This window comes from Antennarius striatus, chromosome 21 (genome assembly GCF_040054535.1).
Source record: "Antennarius striatus isolate MH-2024 chromosome 21, ASM4005453v1, whole genome shotgun sequence".
Taxonomy (NCBI): Eukaryota; Metazoa; Chordata; class Actinopteri; order Lophiiformes; family Antennariidae; genus Antennarius; species Antennarius striatus.
The window spans coordinates 7,033,943-7,056,176 of record NC_090796.1 but is presented as its reverse complement, the minus strand read 5'-3'; the positions used below and the strand labels follow the sequence as shown (position 1 = coordinate 7,056,176).

Sequence of the window (22,234 nt, the reverse complement as noted above, 5' to 3'; positions counted from 1 at the left end):
GCAACTTGCCCAGAGGTTTTATGTGTGCGCATTTCCAGCAACACGCAGCCTGAAGAGTACAGCGTCTACCGTTGTTACCGAAATACAATGTGATCCAACAGTGATTGATGTCAGAGAGTCTTAGAATAAATACGGATGAGAGAGACTGAACAGGCTCGCGTTTCATATATTTTAGTTGCGTCTTCATTTCGTGGTGTACGTCTCTGCATGTGTGTGTGTATGTGTGTGAATCAAGCGTGCTTGTACGCTGTGCATAACTTTAAATGTGCTAATGAAGGAATTTGAACATGTGTTGCCATAGCTCGTTCTTCGCTGAGCAATGCCCCGTCATCCTCGGTGACTGATTGAATAGAGGAGGGTGTCATTAACATGTAGCAGCTCCTTTAATAAATGCAGTCTGTAGCTATATTGTGACTGAGTTACTCTGCATTTTATTAGCTAATCAAGCCTTTTTCTAAACCAGATATGTGCTTACAATGCCTGTAGGCTTTAAGATGTTTGTAGACCGCATTTAAACCTTAGATTTGTTATTATTGTTTGTGTTTTGTGCCAATTGCATAATTAAGAGATTACTGTATTTGTTTTTATCGTAACAAAAGAAATTCTTTCCTTATACATTTCTTTAAATGTCATTACATTTTTACTTTTACTTCCTGTTACTATTAATCTGAAACGTGACTTCCTCTCTCTGATTTTAGAATATATTTACTATTTTACCTCCTCATTATGTGCCACAGAGAGTGCTCTCCTTTCTTGACGTTGTGTTACTGGTGAATTCACCCACGTGTATTCTTTGAAAACTTGAGACACGTGTCACATGCATATTCCCCTAATTAATTGGAGCAGCCATGGGGGTTCATTTCCAGTAAAATTATTTCTTTCCCCCTGGTGTGTAGGTGCTGCAGCACATCCTGAATCCTGCTTTCCTGTACAGCTTTGAGAAGGAGGAAGGAGAACAGCTGCTTGGACCGCCCAACCCTGAAGGAGACAATCCTGAAAGCATCACCAGTGTTTTTATCACTAAGGTAGACACACACATGCACGCATACTTGCAGCTGTTCATTTTCAGTCCACTCATCATTCTTTCAACTCGGCATACTCCCTTCTCCCCCTTCTTTTGTTCACTACTCTACAGCTCTGTCTCTCCATCCATCTCTCTGATTCCATTACCTGCTGCATTTCCTCTCATAATGTCTCATCAGTCCTGCCATCTCCATACTCTGTCATGTTCAGCCGCATCTCACTTAGTCTGAGTCTCCTCACATGTCCTCCACACATTACTCCATTGCTTAATTACTAGCATTCCCGTCTCTGTCTTCTACATTTTTGTCACTTCCATCTGTCTTTATTGTTTTCTCCATCTCACCACCCTACTCTTCTGTCTTACCATCATGCTTCATTGATCAGACCAGACTGTAAGTCCTGGTGTAAATGTCAGGATGAGACCAAGCTAAAGGTCAGCGTGTTTGTTTGTGCTGTGGCAGATCTCATCACTGACTAACACCAGTCCTAATGGCTGCTAATGGCTCCTCCACGGTCTGGTTAAAAGTCATTTCCTCTCTCACCTCCATCTCTCTCTTTACTCTCCTCCCATCTGTACCTCTCCGGAGGGAATTCAAATGGTGATGGGTAGTTTGAATGGACAGCTGATGACTTGTCACAGCTTTTCAATATTTGAAAACTAATGTACAGTGGATGCTGTAGCTATTTTTGTTTTTTACATTATATTTACATTTAGAATTTGGAAGTAAACTTAATTTACGAACCCTTTATCTTTATTTTTAGGCAATTCAGGCATTATTATTGAAAAAATAGAATGTGTCTTACTTTAGCTGCATTTGGTAATTTAAGTCACCAGTTGACCTCTGGGGTGAATAACATCTTGAAATACTGTTTTATATACAAACATTTCAACACCTGTAAAAACAACAGTTAATTTGATTGTTACAGATCAAAAATTATAGATATACTTCACTCAGCCATCTACAGTGCCTTGCAAAACATTTTATATTGTGTTTACAAATAAAAAATTTAAAAGTAGGATGTGCAAAAATATTGATCCCCTGTTCTCTCAGCTCAGCTAAATGACTCCAGAAGTTCCCTGATGACGTCTGAATGATCCAATGTTGACCTAAGTGATAGCAATGATAAAGAGTTCACCTGTGTGTCATTTGGTCTCACATTTGCACATCCTTCTTTTCAGTTTTTTATTGGTAAACACAATATAAAATGTTGAGTAAATTTTGTTCCATTTCACGATTGTGTCTCACATGTTGTTGATTCTTCAAAAATATTCTCAGTTTGTTATCTTTAAATTTGAAGCCTGAAATGTGGCAAAATGTCAACGAGGTTTTGGGGGGCCAATACTTTCGCAAGGCACTGTATAATCTCACATCTTTTCCAACCCTCTCCCAGGTTCTGGACCCAGAGAAACAGGCTGACCTGCTGGACTCGCTGAGAATCTGCCTGCTACAGTTCTCCACCTTGCTGGTGGAGCATGCACCACATCACATTCACGACAATAACAAATCACGCAACAGCAAGCTTCGCCGTCTCATGACATTTGCCTGGCCATGCCTGCTGCCCAAAGCCTGCGTGGATCCTGCCTGCAAATACAGCGGACACTTACTTCTGGCCCACATTATAGCTAAGTTTGCCATTCACAAGAAGATCGTCCTGCAGGTGAGGAATGCATAGACATGAAATGCAACAAATCTATATCGCAGTGAAATGAAATAATGTAAAACAAAACTTCAACTAAGGTAAAACGAGAAAAAGGTCGATGTATACCAGATCAATACTACAAAAGTAAAAATTTACAAGCCCATAAAAGTACTCAGAAACAGTAACCAGTAGCTTAGAGAGAGTTACATGTCTGTGTCTGAGTTTATATGCTTGCCTAAAAGTTTAACAGTCAGTCCCATCCATTTATATACAGTGAATACATGAGGAAAAGAAAGAAAAAGAAAAATGAATCAGAATTTGTGGCCTAAGTGTTTTGTCCATGTTTTCCCCAGGTTTTCCACAGCCTGCTGAAGGCTCACACCATGGAGGCCCGAGCCATTGTACGCCAGGCCATGGCAATCCTGACCCCAGCTGTACCGGCGCGCATGGAGGATGGCCATCAGATGTTGACCCACTGGACCCGCAAAATTATTGTGGAGGAGGGACACACTGTACCGCAGCTGGTTCACATACTGCATCTCATTGTGCAACATTTCAGGGTGAGTAAAACAACACGCACAAATATTTAAAAATAATCATTATCGCATCAGTTGTGCCATTAAAAATGGTGTTATCTATTTGAGTTAGGGGGTTGTTAGCTTTTCCTCCTTGTCGAAAGCTGTGTCGTTTGCCACTGGACAGCAGATGTAATGTTACTCCCTGCTATCAGTAAGCACCTTAATATATATGAAGCCCAAGACACACACTGCTTAGTGATGTTCAGACTTAAAGAGCACTTAGTGTGTTCACAAGTCAGTAACCAGCAAAGGATCAGTGGTCTTTATGTTTGCCTTGCACCTCAAACTTCACAAGCCCCTCCTTGGTCAGAAGGAGACGGTCTCATGGCAGAAGACTGACTTTTTCCTCAGCTGTCTTCTCTCGTTCACTGACAGGCTGCTCTCACTGGGCCAGATGACTAATCTAATGTAATCACATCAGCATAATTACACTGGGGAGAAGATAATGACAGGCAGATGAGTGACTTGTGCGTGTGTGTGTGTGTGTGTGTGTGTGTGTTTGATAATGAAATTGAGATTGTGTGCATGTTTGTCTGTGTGCACACGTGATGGACAGGGCTTAGCCACTCTGTCATTAAGGGCCTGTGAAGCCATGCTCCATCGACTATAATTACCCTCAAAGTGAGAAGCTTTAATATTTTTTGACACTGGCAGCCTCCCTTAGATAGACATCTCATGTCTGTTCTTTTGTCAGCATGCCTCTGTGAACCTCAGTTCGGTTTTTGACGATGCTAAGTAACTCTTGAGTATGACACTTGAAAGTGCAAATTCTTGGAGCTAAGTGTGCATCATCATGTCCTTGAGGCTAAGTGGCAAAATGACTTCAGAGTTTGCCTCCTCTGACTTAGTGCCTTAAAGTGATTGGGACCCTAATAACTGCATGTGATCAACCAAAAATCTAGAGCTTTGTGAGTTCCTCCCAGGAAGCCTTTTGTGTCCCCAGGGGGACGATCTCAACCTGACATGGATGCAGTAGATATTGAGATAACCTGATGGTTACAAAAGCAATGGAAGCCAGTCTAGATTATATATGAAAATAGCAGTGACATGAAAATGGAGGCAGCTGTTTGCATGGGAACAATGAATGTGGTAAACCTGTACTTTTAATTTCATTATTCACATCACTTTTCAGTTGTACTTACTGGAATGCAACAGAAAGCAGAATTAATATATCATAATGTTTTGGATCCTCTGGAGGGTCTTCATGGACTTATTACTGCAAACTGATAATGAGCAGTTACAATACTCAAGCCTGGAGTTACTAATGCACAGACAGAAAGTGTCCAATTTTTGTAATACTGTGTAAATGACAAATGGCTGATCTTTGAGTCTGTGTTTGCATTAAATTCATCACCATCTGCGAGACTTGGGAAACAGGATTGTTTATCAGTTATAATCCAACAAAATGTTCCTCTGTTTTCCACTCTTTAATACTGTACTTGGATTCTGACTGTAGGTATGTTGACATTTAGTAGTAACTTGAGATATGAGATTAATCCGTTCTGTGACTGACCTCGCAAGTTAAACAACTCATAACTCATAACCAAATTTTTGACATTTAAATAACTAAAATCATTTTAATGCATTCCAGCTTGTAAAAAAGCCCCAAAATTATACAAAAAATATGCATACATACTTAACCCGTGTATAATTAATTTTATCACACATGAGATCCAGTCTCAGCTGACGATGTATTCATCCGACAACTGGCAGTGGTTTCCTGAAGAATGGCTAATATCTTTTTTTTTTTTTTTTTGCTAATACGTTGAACAAAAATTCAGACAATGCGGCGGCTCGTGTCTCAAAAACTCATTTGTCTAGCAGCTTGTTTCTCAAGGTACTACTGAACCTCTAAAAAGTAGAATATGCAAACAAACCACAACAACATTTTAATTTGAACTTGATCTGTTCAGCTTTCTTTTGTTTTATGTAACACTGCCTCAATTTACTTCAAAATATTATGTTTATAACTAATACTAAATTAGCTGAAGAGTAAATGGATATCTCAGCTTTAAATTCACATTAATGTGTCCATTGCTGCTACTAGCGGAATGATATTTATTTGTAGCATAAATACACATGTATAAATATACACTTAAACACTTCAATATTTACTTCGATCTCCTTCCAGGTGTACTACCCTGTGCGCCACCACCTGGTGCAGCACATGATCAGCGCGATGCAGCGCCTGGGCTTCACTCCCAGTGTGACCATAGAGCAAAGGAAGCTGGCGGTGGACCTCGCTGAAGTGGTCATAAAATGGGAGTTACAGAGGATCAAAGATCAGCAGGTGGGGTCACGGATTGCTATCAATAGACACACACACACACACACACACACACACACACACACACACACACACACACACACACACACACACACACACACAGACACACAGACACACACACACACACACACACACACACACACACACACTAAAAACAATGTCATGCCCACCTGACCATGTCACCAAAAAGAAAAAACTTACATTTTCCTCCATGGGGATTAAATTACATTCCTTGTTATAGTCTGTTCAAGTTTATTTATTTTTATATAGCCCAGATTCACAAACAATGTCTCAAAGGGCTTTACAATCTGCACATGGACGATATCCCTCTGACCTTTGTGCACTGCAAGCAGTGCGACCCTCGCATCGGATAAGGAACAACTCCCCCCAAAACCCTTTTAACAGGGGGAAAAATGGATGGGAGAAACCTCAGGAAGACTGCAGAGGAGGGACCCCTCTTCCAGGAGTGGACAGACGAAGCAATAGATACCGCATGTACAGATTAACAACACAATAATAATAACAGTAACAATAACAGTAACAATAAATGTATAACAAAGGCATGCCGATCCATCCAGTAGAGCGAGTCACCACCAGCCGATGAAGCACACAGAGGTCACCGATTGCCGAGGATCCACCACTCTGAGGACAGACCAGACAGTGCCTAAGTCATTGAGCTCAAAAAAGTTAAAGTCAAGGTTACTCTGGCAAAACCCCAAAACCACAGCAGAACCAAATGCTGTAACTACTAATGACTCATAAACCCAGAGGATCTGGTCAGAAAACATGCACTTATGTTTCAGACTGTAAGATGTAATTACCTTAATGGAGGGACTCACCTCCATCTTTGTCCTTCTCTCACTCCTCCTGTTTGTCTCCCTCTTCGGCGTTGCAGCCCGAGTCGGAGGCTGATGTAGGCGGTGAAGGGACGAGCGGCGGTGCGGTGAAAAGAGGTCTCTCTCTGGAAGCTGCTCCTGCTGGACAAGACGTCAAGAGGTTCCGCACTGCAACTGGAGCTGCCTCTGCGGTGAGCGCAGTCATCTTCCAGTCAGCAAGATGCACCAAACATTCATCTTTAGAGACAGAAATTGCCAACTTGCACTTATGGCCATGATGTTTGTTGTAACATCACATTGGTTTCAGCAGGCAAAGGCCTGACTGCTGGTTTTCAATATGGCCTCATAGGTGGGGGTGTTATATGTCTTCTTTCTGTGTTCACAGTAAAATGTGACATACAAATAGCTGTCCATGTGTGTGTTTGTAGGTGTTCGGTCGCAGCCAGTCCATGCCAGGAACTGAAACCATGCTCACCAAGCCTGTGGAGAAACAGCACACAGACACAGTGGTCAACTTCCTCATCAGGATCGCGTGCCAGGTAATACCGCCACAATAACTTCCCCACTCTCCATCTATCACGCTGTCTCACTCTCTCACGGATACCCCAAGCACATCTACACACACACACAAACACACAGAGTCCTTTTTGTGTCATCTCACAGCTGTCCATTGGTGAAATGGCAGTGATGACTTTGGTCAGAAGCCTGAAATAGACTGTTGAGAATTCACTTACCTTGACTTTTTCTCCTTTCTTTTGTTTTGAGGCTAACTCCATTCTCATTGTTCACCCAACCATTTCTGTTGAACATAACCTTCTGTCTGACTGCTGGAAATCCTTCAGTGAACATTCGTGGGGTTTTTTCAATCCACCTGGTAACAGTGTCCTGTGATTTGTAATGCTTTATTTTCAGCAGTCTGAATGGTTAATTCCAGGTTGTGCAGCTACCACATTGGTTAGGCCTAATTGTGCCTTGTGAAATCTAGTTCCGTAAATATATTCAGGTAAACTTTGGCTTACGTCATTTATTGGTTCAAAGAGACGCAACAAAATTGCAGTGGAGAGATGTGAAGTCGAGTAAAATGACCTGCAGGTTCACCTACGGAAACCTTGTTATGACTTTTACTTCCTCTAGTTAGTCAAGTTTGATCGTCTTCTCGGTAAACCTGATATTTTTTTTGTAATTTTTTTAAAAACTGACATATAATCAAGAAAGACGTATTTCGAAACGACGTAAGCCGAGATATACCTGTGGTGACAGTCTTTGTGAATTGTCTTGTATGATTATAACACTACATCCAGACATCATTTTAATATTGAGGAGGTCATCGATGATGATAATGACCTTACACTTTCCGTCCAGGTGAACGACAGCAACAACGTAGCAGGGTCTCCTGGGGAGCTGCTGTCCCGTCGCTGCGTCAGCCTGATGAAGTCTGCCCTCAGGCCTGACATGTGGCCTCGTGCTGAGCTCAAGCTACAGTGGTTTGATAAGCTGCTTATGACTGTGGTAAGATTGCATATGCTGTTCCAAATGATTCACCTTTGTGTTTCATGTATCCACATTGATGATCATGATGTGTTACGCTTTAGTTTCTGCTATGTTTCTTTACTCCAGAGATCGCTTTTGTCTCTACTTTTCCTTGGATTTTCCACAGATGAGTTATTTCCTTTCCGAACATTTATGACTTATCTTTTCTATTTTATTAACAGAGACTACTATTATTCTTTGGAGTTGGTGCAAGTGTATGTCATCAACATTGTTCTAGAGAAACCATTTTGAATACAACTCAAAATAATCTGCCTTGTTGTGACTCAGAGCAATAAGCAGAAAAATGTTCAGCATAATGAATGTCCCTGACAGTCGACTTCCCAGAGAAGTTTCCCTGTCCCTGCTTAAGCCTTGTCGTCATGTTTGCTCTTATGTCTCCAAGTCCTTTGTCTGTTATCAGTAATGCATGAAGTGAAGCGCCAACCGCCATAATGACAAAATAATGACAGTGGTGCGATAACAGGAGTCTATCCTAGTTGGCCTGTGCCTCCGTTTTCATCCCCACCCCTTCATCCTAAACTCCTAATTCTCTTTTTCTGTATCAGCCCACTGGTCCTCTCTGCATCTGTCCTCGCCTTTATCCTTCTGTCTCTTGCCACTTCTTCCTCTTTCTCTTCTCGTCTCATCTCTTCCTTTCTTTTCATTCTGTTATCTTAGCTTCTTCTTTATTTCTTTTTATCTGTTGCTCCTTCTCTGCGCATCTCTCTGGTCCGATTCAGTGCAACTGTTGAGACAAGGTTATCTCCATATGGTAACAATTGTCACATACTTCCCCTTTTCTCCTCTTGGGGATCACTGTGACCACACATGCGCACACGCACGTGTGCGCGCGCGCACAGCCCTTCTCCATCCCATGCAGATGATCTGACAAACGGGGACTCTGTCACCCGAGGAACGTTGTCTACCTGCCCACCCATCTTATTCAAAACTAATGAACAATGCCCTAAATCGGATTACCATTTATCATCTCAGTATACTTGCAGTGCAGCGATTAGGAGGCAAGAGGAGAGGGGTAAATGAGGAGGGGGCAGGGGCTGCACAACCGTTTACACACACACACACACACACACACACACACACACACACACACACACACACACACACACACACACACACACACACACACACACACACACACACACACACACACACACACACACACACACACACACACACACACACACACACACACACACACACACATCAAATATACTATCTGAGTGGTTGTAAATTCAAGGTCCCTGCATGTAAAAACAGCACCTAATCAATATAACCTTAATATTTACTAGGGGCCTTATCACAAGAGTCACCTTGTTCATTAGCCAAAATTAGTGCAATGGATCTGTCCCAGATTATCCTCTTGGCCCCGTAAACCTTGATTACAATTTAGACAAAATTAGGTCTTGATGTTAGACATTGATCTTTGGTTAAGCAGCAATCATAGTACATTCATTCTTTGTGTGAGGAATACCTCTATGTGTACAATATTGATCTGAGTTGTCTGAAACTACGGCATAAAACCTGATTAGTGGATCTGCTGATACATTTGAAATATACATTTTCATGCTTTGTTTCTTTGTTCTTAACTGTTGTTTCAAAAAATCAGCTAGAAGATTTACCCTCATCTGGATTACAGTTGACCGTAATGGGTGCTAAGTATTTGTTTTATGTTCCTAAAAATTAAAAAAAAAACCTTTTCTGTGTGTCTTTCTAGGAGCAACCACAACAGGCCAACATCTCCAACATCTGTACTGGACTGGAGATTCTGTGTTTCCTTCTGACTGTGTTGCAGTCTCCAGCCATACTGGCTCACTTTAAACCCCTCCAGCGAGGCATTGCTGCATGCATGACCTGTGGCAACACGAAAGTCCTACGGGCGGTCCACTCCCTCCTTTCTCGCCTCATGAGCATCTTCCCCACAGAGCCCAGTAAGTTTCCAGGGCTCAGTGTTTCATTTCTAAGTGACACGTAGCCAGACCAGCTTTGCCCATAAACTCTGAGTAATGCCACAAATCTGAAATGTGTAAGGAATTGTTAATTCCCTTCTGTGCACACTGAAGACGTGCCAAAATATTTGGATCATTGCTCTGTTGATTGATGCTTATCTTGTGTGCTGAAAGCAAAGTATTAAGTTAGCTTCACAGCTTTTCTTTGTTTGAAGACCACGCTGCTCTTTCCCTGTAGGCACATCAACGGTGGCGTCTAAATATGAGGAATTGGAGTGTCTTTATGCTGCTGTCGGCAAAGTTATCTACGAGGGACTCACCAACTATGAAAAAGCCACAAGCAACACTAACCCCACACAGCTTTTCGGTAAGACCTTCAACTCTTCAAATCAACGTTTTTTCATACTCTGGTGCTCTCACTTTGTTTTTAAAGAAAATATTTTTTCTCATCCCCGTTTTCTCCATTGAAACAAAGGTACCCCAGTCTCTTTTAGCAATATCGCCACTGAGTGGGTCTATAAAATGAAAGCTGAGGGTCCCTCCAGCTCTGGCTAACATCTGGTCTGTTTAAACAGAAGCCACAGTCCAGTGGTTTAGGAAAGGTTGTCCTGGGAAGGATTGCTGCTTTTGGCCACCCTCTCTTTATGAACACTGCTGCTGTCCTCCCAGATGTCACAGAGAACTTATGGATAAAGCTCACCTCAACGGTTTTCCAAGGAGACAATTGTCTGGGTTTTTTTTTTTTACTAATTTGAAATGTACTGTAGCTTTTCAATGATTTCCCAAAATGGCAGCCAGCTTTGCATGACCTCTGATATGATGTCACCCACCATCATATCAGAGGTCATGCTGACATTTTGGGGATAACATTTTACACTTGCTTCTCCTCTGGGGAGCATCAACAGACATGGTCATTACTCATACCTATCCCAGCCTCTGACTCTCTGGAGCCTCCATAAAAAGTCTTTGTTTTGCTGTGTGAATGAACAAAAGCTGATCCAGGTGTGTGTTACCTTACCCCGCAGGCGTTTAGGGTATAGTACTTGTTCAAATTCTTGTATTTCCTATGTTTTTCCTCACTTCATTCTCCGGCCCCATCGTGTGTCTTTCAGGGACACTGATGATCCTAAAGTCGGCCTGCAGTTACAACGCCAGCTACATCGACCGCCTCATCTCAGTGTTCATGCGTTCGCTGCAGAAGATGGTGCGAGAACACCTGAGTCCCCAGCAGGCCAACCCAGGAGTCACTGAAACTAACACAGGTACATTCATGGACAATATTAAGAAGCTTGACACTGCCTTTACTGGTATGCACATTTACAGTGTAAGAGGTTGAATATCCATTATTTTTCTGCTTTATCCAGTTTCACATCCGTATCAGAGGTTGTGTACTAGTGGCCATGTTGATTCTGTCGTGGGAAGTCCCCTCTAACACACACATGTTCCCACCCTGTCTCATGGCCTGAGCCACGTTTGTGCTGCGTGAACTACTGGAGTCCTTTTGCGAGAAATGCAGCTCCATTCTCTAGTTTTGTCATTTTGGGGAACAAAATAACTAAACTGTGGAAACATTTTGTTTTTCTGTGTTTCTAAGGATGGATGTTCTGATGGTGCATCTCTTGACAACTTCCTTTGTGTGTTAGTCATCAATGCTAAAGAGATTGTCGTGCTGCCTTTGTGTTTGCTTTGTGTTATTGAGCTTGACTATTCATTGAGGTTCTTTGTCACTTTCTTTTCTGAGCCTGGCTTCACCAGGTTTGTAGAAGTAAGACAGTAAATAATTCCTACAGGTACTTCTCAGATTGGATGTAATGGTTCTCAGATGTTATCGGTGGTTTAAATGGCCCCTAATGACTAAATCGGGAAAGAGACATTTATCCCCCACTAGCCAGTTCTAGTCAGTTAGACCAAAGGCTATCTGTCCAGCATCGCCTTAGTCACTAAAGAGTGTCCATATCTATTATCTGACAAAATTTAAGTATCCCATCTGGATGTTATTGAGAATGTTCATTTGTGTGAAATAACAAACATATGAAATTGTGATATGATTTGAAGCTTATATGTGTAAAAACTCTTACATAATATTGACACCTAATATCATGTGGTTTATACTATGCATTATTGTGACAGTACAGTGTCTGAATGTTCATACCTGTTGTCACAGTAACCAGTGAACTGGTGATGCTGAGTCTCGACCTTGTCAAGACCCGACTGTCTGTGATGAGCATGGAGATGAGGAAAAATTTCATCCAGGTCATCCTCACATCACTGATTGAGAAGTCACCTGACCCCAAAATCCTCCGTGCCGTTGTTAAAATCGTTGAAGAGTGGGTGAAAAACAATTCTCCCATGGCTGCCAATCAGGTAAGAGGGAGAGTTTTATTCAGGGAGCAAAGAGGATTAAAAGCTGAACCGTTATGTACACATACAAATACAGTAGCAGTGTGTGATTCAGTTGATAATTGCCTTTATGATGGCAGGAGTTAAACAGAAAATGTAATCAGCAAAGTGCATTTTAAAGTTGTGAAACCTTTGGAAAAACAACAAAACAAAACACATTTTAAAAACCTAGTGAGTTTGGTTTTTAATTTCTCTTCAGCTGCAGACAGTGAGCAGTAAGGATTAACCCTGAAGTGGACATATTGGTGGAATTGGTTGAAAAGAATGAATCATTATTCCATTTCTGTATTTTTCCCTCTCCTCTTGCCCTCTGTTAAAATTCCACAGCATATTTTTCCTGTATCTCTCTGACAATCTGTCTTTCCCTTCTTCACTGCAGATGCCCAATTTGCGTGAGAAGTCCATCCTGCTGGTGAAGATGATGACCTACATAGAGAAGCGTTTTCCCGACGAACTTGAGTTAAACGCCCAGTTCTTGGATCTCGTTAATTACGTCTACAGGTAATTACCGCCATTTATCACATGGCCAAATGGCTGTAACAACGAGACCTTACTGTCCTTGCATTCCTCTTAACCCTGAAGGATGGAGGTCAGGAGTCTGTGGTGCCGGAGAGACGGGAGGTTTATCAAAGAATAAAGGAAAAATGAAAAGGGGGAATAAACAGACAGTAGAATGTGTGATGACCAGTGAGCCGTACTATAAGGCGCACATTCAATGAGTGGCATATCTTAAAACTTTTTCCATATATAAGGTGCACTGGATTATAAGGCACACTGTCAGTTGCTGAGAAAATTAAAGGCTTTTAGGTGCACCTTATAGTTTGAAAAGTAGATAGATAGATAGATAGATAGATAGATAGATAGATAGATAGATAGATAGATAGATAGATAGATAGATAGATACTTTATTAATCCCGGAGGAAATTGCATATATCCAGTACTGTACACATACATATATCATACATATATCATATATATATACATATACATATCTACATACATATATACATATATATACATACATATATATACATATACATATCATATATATATATATACATATATCATACATATATATATCATACACATACATACATATACACATACATATATCCAGTACTGTAATTTTAAAGGATTGACCTAAGAATAGTGAAAGATTGACCATTTCCATCGGTGCAATGGGCTCTGAGTCTCCTAAAACTATGGAAGCTGTAGTTTGACAGTCGATTGAACAGAAGGGGTCAGAAGGGCAGTAGGTAGTGGGGGAGAAAGGTAATGTACCCGGGTGTTTCAGAGGGATACAGTAGAGTCAGTACTTAGTGATAGGACACGCAGCAGGTGGAGGCCAGCGGGATAAACTGTCTAACTGCTCACTATTCATCAAAACATGGCTCGCTTTGTCGTTCTGTCACACGCACACACACACACACACACACACACACACACACACACACACACACACACACACACACACACACACACACATTTAATCAGTAAATGTACCCTCTATCCCTCCGTCCCATCTGTTCTACATGCCAAAACATTTTGAAACGAGCCATAAAGCTGTGATGGACAGCAACTAATTATAATGGAATGATAAAGCAGCTGTGCCAGAACAATGTGTGATGAAGAGAATTGTGAAAATAGGGGCAATATGCAGCTGGGGTAGCCTCGCCTTTGTTGTCTCTTTCATCCCCTCTTCCCCCTCTCCTTCTGTTAAGCGAATCGAGCCCCGGGGGCCCATTCCTTGCAGCAGGAAGATGTAGAAATGATGACATTTGTTATTTAAGTGTGTAATGCGTGACCGTTAGTGCTTTACTATCACAGGAGCCTCCGCGTCAGAGATACTCGATTCCACCCAATATTTTAGTGTTAACTGCCATCTCCTCACACTTCAGTGCTCCTTAGTGCTCAATGACATCGCTGTTTAAACATACTGGCACCTTGTGTTTGAACGGTGCTACCAGATTTACTTTCTCTTCATCGAATATGGTGGGAATCCTTCCGTCCTGCCTGCCGTATGTTTAAAAAGTACCTTAATACCAAACCAGGATTGGTTGCGCATTTTACTCATTCTTGGTACTTAAAATTAATTTTACATTTGAACAGAAATACAAGGTTACAGTTAACTGTAAGGCACGTATTATCATTTTGATGTAGGAATTCTTTAAAAAAAGTATAAATGCAACCAGCAGGAGTAAACAAAAAAATTGTTCAAATCATCTTAATTTGTTGCCACGGTGTGAGTGTCGTGCCGCTACTTAGAGAATATTGGCACTATAAGTGAACATCTTCTGCTTCTATAAGGTGCACCTAAAAGGATTTAATTTTCTCAAAAACTGACAGTGCGCCTTATAATCCAAGTGCGTCTTATGTATGAAAACAAGTTTTAAAATAGGTCATTTGTTGAAGGTGCGCCTTATAGTCCAGTGCGTCTTATAGTGTGGGAAATACTGTAATTGCAACAGCAGAGTTGAATGGAACAAACTTAACCATGGTTTTTTTCAGTCTTCCTGATTCTCGCACACACATGATGATACATAAACTATACATAGTATAAAGATGTTAGAAGATATCCAGCTTTCTTTTTGCTGAAGCCCCTCAAAAGCATGGTTGCTATGGTTTCATCTTCCAAGTTGGAAGATTATATAATCACAGCTATACTTACAGTTACATTTGGCTGCCATTCTTTGTGTTACTGGCACTTTCAGCAGGTTTTATGTATTTTACTGCAGGTATCTTGCCAGCTCTGAAGATTGTTGGCGAGGTTTTGGTTTAGAAATAAACGACTCATTAGGGACCATACGCTTTTCGTGTTTCTTTAAAGTTGCATTTTCTGCTCATCAAAGTGTTTTTGCTTACAGTGATCAAGAAGCTTGTATCAGGTTACAGTAGTTACATCCTAGACTGGTTCCTTTTCCTGTTATTAGCTGAACAATTTATTATTCTCTGATGAGGGATTACAATCGTTGAAGGCACATATCCTACATTTGATAAGTGCGACAGCCCCTTAATAAATCCCCTCACTTGTAAACTACAGATCTTATTGTTCCTAGTTATTCACACCCATTTGTTGTGAACAAGCAGTGCTACTCTACTATTTTCCTGATAGTAAGGGGGAGTTTTAGATTTTCAAATGCTTCCCCATATGTGTCATAAGTGCCTTCACTTGTGAGTAGCTGTAGCTAAATGAAAGAAAACAATGATGCAAATAAGAAATGCCACAACACATTTGTCACTCTTACGTGGCTCCACTTCTACTTATGAATGGAAGAAATGCCCCACATGTTTTAGTGTTATCTGCATGTCTGACTGTCAGTACATCTTTGTAGTTGGATGCCACTATAAGTGCAACACGCCTAACTAACTGAGACAAAAGGTCACAACAGATGTTCTTACTTCAATATTTCATTGTCAAAAAAATGTGTGTATTCGCCTTTCACAAGTGATTGAATTCAAATGGATTAGAGCCATATAGGCTCAGTGATGTGAATGTTGTGTTCATTCCATTACACAGGGATGAGAGTCTGTCAGGAAGTGACATAACATCCAAGCTGGAGCCAGCTTTCCTCTCAGGGCTTCGATGCTCTCAGCCACTAATCAGGGCCAAGTTCTTTGAGGTGTTCGACAGCTCCATGAAGCGACGCGTCTATGAAAGGCTTCTCTACATCTGCTGCTCTCAGAACTGGGAGGCCATGGGCAGCCACTTCTGGATAAAACAGTGCATAGAGGTAAACCAAGTGCTGCTTTGATCACTCAGCAGGCTTTTCCTCCAGCATTTAAAATAACATATTGCTGATGCATTAAACATATCTGTCCTCTAAGTTTCAAGAGTCGTCTTCTTGATTCATCTATCGCTTGCCATCACATTCACCGTCAATAACCGTATTGTGCATTTGTTTTCCTTGTGTGTGTGTGTATGCGATTGGTAGCTGCTGCTTGCAGTGTGTGAACGGAACACCATCATTGGCACCAGCTGCCAGGGGTCCATGCTGCCGTCTATTACAAATGTCATTAACCTGGCAGACAGTCATGACCGCGCTGCCTTCGCCATGGCAACACATGTCAAGCAGGAGCCGCGAGAAAGAGAGAACAGTGAGACCAAAGAGGAGGTAGGTCACAATTCAGGAGAGTCCCTTGCATAATTTACATTAACATTGTCTTCTTAGTGAAATTGGTATTAGCTATGAAACATGTAACCTCCTCTTGGTTTAAATGTAGTTTTCTAAAATGAGTGTCACGGATGTCAAACCCCCTATAGCTTTTCCTCCTGTTGTCTCGTACATTCCGACAGGAGGTGGAGATAGACATAGAGCTAGCACCAGGTGACCAGACCGCCATCCCAAAGAGTAAGGAACAGGCCGAGAGAGATGCAGGCAACCAGCTACACATGCTCACTAACCGTCATGACAAGTTCCTCGACTCACTTCGAGAAGTCAAGGTAACATTTGTCCTTCTGAAACCACTGTGCAAGTGGATTTGAACCAAGTTGAGTGGAAAGATATATCTAACCATTATGCTGAATAATTTTCATTAATGGCCCTGATTACCCGGGGGGTACCGCTGACAATATTAAGTGCAAGGACTGTGAGGTGTTGAACTTCATTATATTTTTGAATCACTTTATCTCAGGCAGAAGCTTTTTCAAGATCCACAAGGATTATTATTCTGCTGTTGCTATAAAATCAGGGACAGATTATGATCTGGGACATTAGTCGAACAATTAACTGGACTATAGGATAGTGAACCAGCTCCGTTCTTGATCCCATAGAACATGACTTCTTTGCTGAGTTGGTTGCTGTCATTTTTTCCTGCTTTGTTAGACGGGGGCACTTCTGAATGCTTTGGTCCAGCTTTGTCATATCTCTACACCGCTGGCTGAAAGGACCTGGGTTCAGCTCTTCCCTCGCCTCTGGAAGATCCTCTCTGACAGGCAGCAGCATGTGAGTACAACGCATTAGCGTCTGTCTGGTTACACCCAGAACAGAGACGCACCATGTAAGGAATGTCCAGTTTTATATGCGTATTCGACAGCCATGTATATATAAAAACAAATAATCTACGCATTCAAAGGCGTGAATGAACTAATTTTAGATAGCATGCCCATATTCTGCAAGTTTGCAAATACAATTATTTATATTTCCTTCCTTCCTGTTTCCTTGTTGGTCGTTGATCTCATCCTTTGCTTGGAGAGTAAGGAGCATCCACACCCCAGTTAGAAGACATTTTTGCACTGAATAAGTGCAAAAATGCTTACTTAGCCCTCTCACTACCACTACTGATGGCTCACAGGTGGAACAACAATAACCCCACCCCGTATCTATCTCCCTAATATATGTAGGACAGCATGGCGCAATAATGATTTAACATTTTTACCTGGAAAAGGCCGTGTGGGAATGGGCTGCATGCACTTTCCCACCCCCACAGTCTTTTCTGTATCTTATCAATGACGTTAGTAAGCAGACTGTTACTCTGACCTTGGCTATCCCATTTCTCTCTCAAAATGTGCAATTATACTTAATGAGGACAGATTCTTTTATGCTAAATATGGAAACGAGAAAGCTGAAGGAGGAAAACTATAATGAGTTTAACGAACCAGATGCATTTAGAGTAGTTTGAGACTCATTGAAAGACCTTGATTTGAAGTGATTGAACTCTTAACCATCTGAAAGATGCAATCAATAGAAAAATGGTTTCAAATGATGATTTTTTTTTTCCTGCGACAGACATGAAGTCACAAATATGTCACGTGTGTTTATCCCGATGCCGGCACCAGCCCTGTATTTATTGTCACTAGTACACTATATCAATTAATGGGATAAATAGAGTCATCACTGGTGCTTAGGATTTATAACTGTAGGCTGATTATTACATGGGAATGATGGAAAGGCATATTGCTTTTCAGAAAAAATTTAGTACTATTCATTTAATGATCTTCTCTGCCACAAGCCTAATTACAGTGACCATCAAGGCGTAGATTATTCCGGTCTGTCAATAGGCAGCGAAAATATATTCATTACTGATGCATCATTTTTTTGTGTGTGTGTGTGGTTTTCAGAGCATTAACCCATACTCGCATTCAAAACCCATTCCACTGGTGTATAAACAGGCGATGACTGAAGAGAGCATCTCGGTTCACTTTGAAACACTTTCCTCAAAGATTTGCATTTCCCTAAAAGTGACAAACACCTTAATTTAAACATTAAATGTTAGTCATCACTTTCCAATATTATTTTTAAATGTATTTTATTTCATAAAATCACAACTTTCCAAGAAAATTCAGTTGTAATTCACTTGTATCAGTCACAGATGTATTGAGTTTCAGTAACCGGGTCGGTCATATAGCTTTTTTGCCGTTTTTCCCTTACCAATCATGTCACCTTTTTCCACTGCTCCTCTTTTCCTGCTCTTTTATTGAAAAAACACCACATATTACATGACATACATGCAACAGAATGCCTACATCAATATTCTATATCAGTGCACTGCTGCGTAAGTGTAAATGGGTAGTTTTATGAGCTCTTTCCCCTCTCCAGGCATTGTCAGGAGAAATGAGTCCTTTCCTGTGCAGCGGCAGCCACCAGGCCCAGAGGGACTGTCAGCCCAGCGCTCTGAACTGCTTTGTGGAGGCCATGTCCCAGTGTGTGCCTCCTATCCCCATCCGTCCTTGTGTGTTGAAATACTTGGGCAAGACACACAACCTCTGGCTACGCTCTACTCTAATGCTGGAACAGCAGGCTTTTGAAAAGGGCCTCAGTCTTCACAGCAAACCCAAACAAAGTACTGAGTTTTACGAACAGGAGAGCATCACACCACCTCAACAGGTAATGAGTTTCATTTTTGATAGATCAGTATTAACGATATCAATAACTTTAACCTGAGAATTGTCAATCTTAAGGCTAATTCGGTATCATACAATACAATTTCTTTCCCTTCTTGATAGGAGATTTTAGACTCCCTAGCAGAACTCTACTCTCTCCTTCAAGAAGAGGACATGTGGGCCGGCCTTTGGCAGAAAAGGTGCAAGTTTCCTGAGACTGCCACAGCCATCGCCTACGAGCAGCACGGCTTCTTCGAACAGGTGAAAGAAAGTTGGCCTTTTTTTTTTTTTACTGGGTTCACCGTGCTGTAAAGAAACCTAGCCAAAACAAAACGAAGATGTACAGTAATTTGTGTTTCTGAAAGGTGTTTTATAATATTTTGTTCATTTCATTTGTGTTAGTGAGGTCAGACAATATGTTTCACTGACAATCACTTAAAAAAAGCGTCAACCGGCTTGTACTCTAACTGCCACATGTCATTTGTTCAGGCTCAGGACAGCTATGAGAAAGCGATGGAGAAGGCTAGAAAAGAACATGAGAGAAGCAATGTGTCTGCAGCCATCTTCCCTGAGTACCAGCTCTGGGAGGACCACTGGATACGGTAAGCTTTCTGGAACACAATTTTTTATTTTTTTATCAAAAAATGTAGTTTGTCTTACACATAGAGAGAGTCAGCAGTACACAAACCCACAGCAAATTATTGCTTTTACTTTAATACCTTCATATATATGCTGTGCACTGCTTGATTTTATAAACCAGATAATCTTTATTCCATTTATCTCACAAACTATACAGCAGAGTATTAAGGAACAGTATTACAATATCAAAAACTCAATTTCTGTATCCTATAAAATTCATATGTCGTATGGCTTCTGGCTGAAAATACGTATCGGTTGACAGAGGAATTTCTGTTAGGAACTTTTATCGTGATATATCTGATTTAAATCTAGATAAAAACTCACCACGGTTGTGGTTGACTAAGTCACCTCACTGAAGGATTGACTGTCTCTGCTTGTTCTGTTTTAAAAATAGTAGTGTTTAATAATAGCAATGTTTGGTGTATTTTAACCCAGTATTAGGTATATTCCACCATGCAAATAATTATTTAAAATAAAAACATTAAAGAGAGAAAAATATTTATATAGGTTATCTTAAGAAACGAGCAGATACATTTGAATCACTGTAATGTTAATTAGCATTGCAACAACTTTAAAACAATGATTTGATTCAATTTTCCCATCCTTTCCATTTCTTTTGTCTTCATGTTCAGCTGTTCTAAAGAACTGAACCAATGGGAGCCGCTGACGGAGTATGGTCAATGTAAAGGCCACTCCAACCCATATCTCATGCTCGAGTGTGCCTGGAGGGTTTCCAATTGGGCTGCTATGAAGGAAGCTTTGGTGCAGGTAAGGGTGTCTCCATGTAAAAATAAGTTAATGAGTGGGTTTTTTAATGCATTAACTCACACCTCCACACTATTTTAAATCCACACTAGTTTGATTTCCTTTCATTCCTGGTGTGAGGCTCAAACCTCATGTTTGTTTGAAGTATAGTAACATGGTATTGAAACGGTCCGGTCCCCCTTTACACCCACGGGAGAATGGGAGCGCTCGCTGTAAAGCTGTGGAAACGCAGTTCAGCTGTTTGCCCTGTTAATTTATTGGCCTAATGTTGCCTAAGTGTAGACGGGTGGCGAGCATGCGATAGCACCTGACACATAACAAATACTCCTGCTTTGCTCTTTCAAGGAGACTTGGAACTAATCCATTGAGCCACTCTGTCCTAAGGTGACACCTAATTAAATTGTCTGGACGGCAGCCCCGGCTCCGCCACATCCCTTCCTCTGTTTCATTCCTTCCCTCCTGTGTGTACCCATTTCTCTCTTTTGTCTGTAACATCCCCAGCTTCTTCTTCCCTGCATGTTTTTTTTCCTTTACTATTCTCTCTTTTTCTGCTTCAACCGACATGATGGAGACTGATAAGTACGACAGTCAGATGCGTGAATTATCTTCCAGGATCTGTTAGGGGTTATTTTATGGTGGGGGAAAACAGCAAGGCTTTCGGTCACTTACCTGCTCACTGCTTCCAACCTCAGAGACCAAATATCCCTTCTTTCAATTAAAGCTGGCTTTTGATAAGTGTGGACCTTTCTCCAGGATATTCATCAACTATCACACGTTATAAATGCACCAATCACTTTAATTTTCTCTAACAGCAGGAGACACAAATATACACCTGCACTCCCGCCCTAATGTTTTTTTATATCTTCCAGTTTTTGAATTTATCTTATTTCCTCTTTCTCACATGCACGTTTAAAGACAACTTCAATCTGCTGGTTTGAAACAGCAGGCTTCTCTTGATGGCTGTTTCAGTGTTGGTTCATCGGTTTTAATCAATGGCTGGACCTTCATCTCCTCCTCTTTCATATCTCGTCTGGGTGATTAGTCATTTGCATCAACTTCCTGCTGTAATTCAGAGGATTTCAAACAGTGTTGTATAGCATTTAAGCGCTGCATTTTACAAGGACAACAGTCTTCCATAAACTACATATCGGTTTCTAAACAATATAACACCAATCTCAAATTCATCTTAGATGCAACTAAATGCTGCTGTGAGTTAAATGTTCCCAAAAGAAAAATACATGATTACAGTTTTATGTTTCAGGCCGAAATCTTTATCTTCTCTATGTCGATTCTGACAGGATTCATCTGCATGGGTGTGCCCTTCTGGGAAAGCAAAAAAAGCTCCGTTTTATTACCTTACACCAGATATCCATTTGGAGATTGCCAGCTTTCTCTGTACTTTAATATTCTCAATATATTTTTTATAACACATAAATATTTTATCCTGTGTGCTGTCGGTATGAATTTTATAAGACAAATTGTGGATTGCTTCACAGCATAAAATGACATAAATAGCACAAAGATGGATTGATTTAATAGAGAAATGAGAAATCAGACTACATACTGTATATGCTGAATGTAAAAGAAAACTAGCCCAAACCTGCACGGATCTCTTATTATTTGTACACGGTACACCAGACAATCTGATAGTGAGCAGTAGTTATCCTTTAGTGAGAGGATCCCACATTTGTACCTCTCTCAGTTGTGTGTTAAAAGCATTTTCTATGACAAATTGATGTTAAAAGTGG

The 22,234-nt window shown here is 40.9% G+C and overlaps 1 protein-coding gene across 1 annotated transcript in view; it reads left to right on the top strand.

The window, feature by feature from the left end:
• trrap (transformation/transcription domain-associated protein) overlaps positions 1-22,234 on the top strand; it is a 72,778-nt gene that overhangs the window by 24,305 nt on the left and 26,239 nt on the right. Inside the window, exons 38-57 of the mRNA XM_068305315.1 lie at positions 897-1,025; positions 2,416-2,682; positions 3,018-3,224; positions 5,374-5,532; positions 6,425-6,556; positions 6,794-6,904; positions 7,728-7,874; positions 9,631-9,844; positions 10,101-10,229; positions 10,975-11,124; positions 12,027-12,226; positions 12,642-12,763; positions 15,780-15,993; positions 16,195-16,374; positions 16,557-16,703; positions 17,086-17,205; positions 18,799-19,086; positions 19,206-19,343; positions 19,572-19,684; positions 20,354-20,489. Coding sequence (XP_068161416.1) covers positions 897-1,025; positions 2,416-2,682; positions 3,018-3,224; positions 5,374-5,532; positions 6,425-6,556; positions 6,794-6,904; positions 7,728-7,874; positions 9,631-9,844; positions 10,101-10,229; positions 10,975-11,124; positions 12,027-12,226; positions 12,642-12,763; positions 15,780-15,993; positions 16,195-16,374; positions 16,557-16,703; positions 17,086-17,205; positions 18,799-19,086; positions 19,206-19,343; positions 19,572-19,684; positions 20,354-20,489 — 3,303 coding nt within the window. The remainder of the gene's footprint in view (positions 1-896; positions 1,026-2,415; positions 2,683-3,017; positions 3,225-5,373; positions 5,533-6,424; positions 6,557-6,793; positions 6,905-7,727; positions 7,875-9,630; positions 9,845-10,100; positions 10,230-10,974; positions 11,125-12,026; positions 12,227-12,641; positions 12,764-15,779; positions 15,994-16,194; positions 16,375-16,556; positions 16,704-17,085; positions 17,206-18,798; positions 19,087-19,205; positions 19,344-19,571; positions 19,685-20,353; positions 20,490-22,234) is intronic.